A 2,366-nucleotide genomic window follows, 5' to 3' on the forward strand; every position below is an offset into this window, starting at 1 on the left:
GCAGCAGCAGCACCACCACCACCACCACTACCACCACCAGCAGCAGCTGGAGCCCCCGCAGCAGCAGGAGCAGGAGCAGCAGCAGGAGCAGCAGCAGGAGAAGTATGATTATTAATTACCGGCTTGAATACAGCTAGCATGCCCTTCTGCAGTGTATGTGCTTCACCGCTTAATAATTTTTCTAAGCGACAGTGCATAGCCAAGCCTCGCGCTGTCTCATATCCATACTTCCCTACAAACAAAATTAACAAACATATATAAATATATTTAATTAATTAATTAATTAATTAATTAATTATTTAATTAATTATTTAGTTTTGTTTATTTATTCAGGCTTTGTATTTTTTAGCTGTCTCTCACACACATATACTTTTCTAGAAACAAAATAAGCAAATATAAATATAAATATATATAATGTTTATTTATTTATTTATTTATTTATTTATTTGTTTAATTAATTTGTTTGTTTATTAATTTATTTATTTTATTTAAGTTAATTTAATAAGACAAACAAAATAAACAAAATAAACAAACATAAGAAAAACAGAAAAAGATAAAATAAAATTTAAACATAAAAATATAATTAAAAATAAAATAATTAATAATATTTAATAAGTGTGCTACACACAAACAAACTTAGAGACAAATATAAACATAAAAAGATAATAAAAAGATAAAAACAATACAACAAAATAAACTAAAATAAACATATTATAATAGAACAAATAAAAAGAACTGAATATAAATAAATATAAATAAATATAAATAAATAATAAAATAAAATAAATAAATATAATAAATTAAATATGCATGCAGCAGACCACGAGCGTTGATACTCCCTTCCACTTCAAGACAAAGACGACGACAAATAAATAAAATAAATAAATAAAATAAATAAATAAATAAATAAATAAATAAATAAATATAAATATAAATAAATTAAATATGCATGCAGCAGACCACGAGCGTTGATACTCCTTCCCGTTTCTCGACAAAGACAAAGACACCGACAAATACAAATAAATAAATAAATAAAATAAATAAAATAAATAAATAAATATAATAAATAAATAAATAAATTAATTAATTAATTAATTAAATATACCTGCAGACCACGAGCGTTGATACTCCTTCCCGTTTCTCGACCAAGTACAAACCCAGCGGTTTAAAGACTTATTAAAGAACACTCCTCGCATTGTTGACGATAACTGCGAATGCCGTTCTGCGCCGCCGTTAGCTAGCTTTAATAGCTGCTCAGCTAAGTCGGGATGCAGGCCTGCTGCTGCAGCACATGCAGCTAGCTCTTGCTCTTGTTGCTGCTGCTGCTGTTGCTGCTGATGCTGTTGCTGCTGATGTTGTTGCTGCTGTTGTTGCTGCTGTTGCTGCTGCGGTGAAGGAGGTGATGTTATGTCGTCAGATGCAGATGCAGCAGCAGGAGAAGAGGAACAAGAAGAAGCTCCTGCTGCTCCTGCTGCTCCTGCTGCACCTCCTGCTGCTGCTCGCATGCGGCTGTGTTGCTGCGGGGGGCTTCCTTTTACTGGTGTCAGTCGTGTGCGGCCTTTGCTGCTGCAGCTGCTGCTGCTGCTGCTGCTGCTTAGAGCAGAGTTTGAACGCATCTTCTTTGCTGCTGCTTTTCTAAGGCCGTATCCATGAGTCTTAAGCGGCCCTTCATGCGGGGCGCCTTCTGCTTCTGCTTCTGCTGCTGCTGCTGCTGCTGCTGAAGAAGAAGCAGTAGCAGCAACTTGCTGCTGCAGTGCTGCCAGCTGTGCTAATGCATCTCCTAACCCTTTGTCTCCCTCGGCTGACCTCTTTCTCCTCGCACGTACACTGGAAGAGCTAAAAGAATCGCTTTCGCCTTCTGCTGCCGCTGCTGCTGCTGCTGCTGCTGCTGCTGGATCCTGCTGCTGCTGCTGCTGCTGCAGCTGTTGCTGCTGCTGTTGTTGGCGCGCTGCAGCAGCATCTGCAGGAAAAGTATGTGCTGCGGAGTTTGTTTTCGCCCCTGCATTGCGCGTCCCCTGTTGCTGCTGCTGTTGCTGCTGTTGCTGCTGCTGCTGCTGCTGCTGCTGCTGCTCGCAGTGAAGCTTATGCAGCACTTCGCCTAGAAGGCGAGACCCTCTTAACGCTAAACTCTTCGGACTGCAGCAGTTCAATATTTCTGACTGCAGCGAAGGATGTCTCCTCTTATTAACACTAGCAGGAATAAAGTCTGCACTGGGTGTACACCGCGTCCCTGCTGCTGCTGCTGCTGCTGCTGCTGTTGCTGCTGTTGTTGCTGCTGTTGCGGGTGAAGGAGCAGCAGGAGAAGGAGACTGCTGTTGCGGCAGACCAGTTGCTGCTGCTGCTGCTGCAGCAGCAGCAAGGCCCAA

General features: G+C 40.7%; 1 protein-coding gene across 1 annotated transcript in view; it reads right to left on the reverse strand.

The window, feature by feature from the left end:
- Positions 1-119: 119 nt before the first annotated feature.
- EAH_00058170 (hypothetical protein, conserved) overlaps positions 120-2,366 on the reverse strand; it is a gene marked incomplete at both ends in the record, with an annotated part of 4,617 nt that continues 2,370 nt past the window's right edge. The window contains 2 exons of the mRNA XM_013397349.1: positions 120-232; positions 1,106-2,098. Of these exons, the coding sequence (XP_013252803.1) occupies positions 120-232; positions 1,106-2,098 (1,106 nt within the window). The remainder of the gene's footprint in view (positions 233-1,105; positions 2,099-2,366) is intronic.

This window comes from Eimeria acervulina, genomic scaffold, assembly GCF_000499425.1.
Source record: "Eimeria acervulina Houghton genomic scaffold, Eah_scaff1299, whole genome shotgun sequence".
NCBI classification, from domain to species: domain Eukaryota; phylum Apicomplexa; class Conoidasida; order Eucoccidiorida; family Eimeriidae; genus Eimeria; species Eimeria acervulina.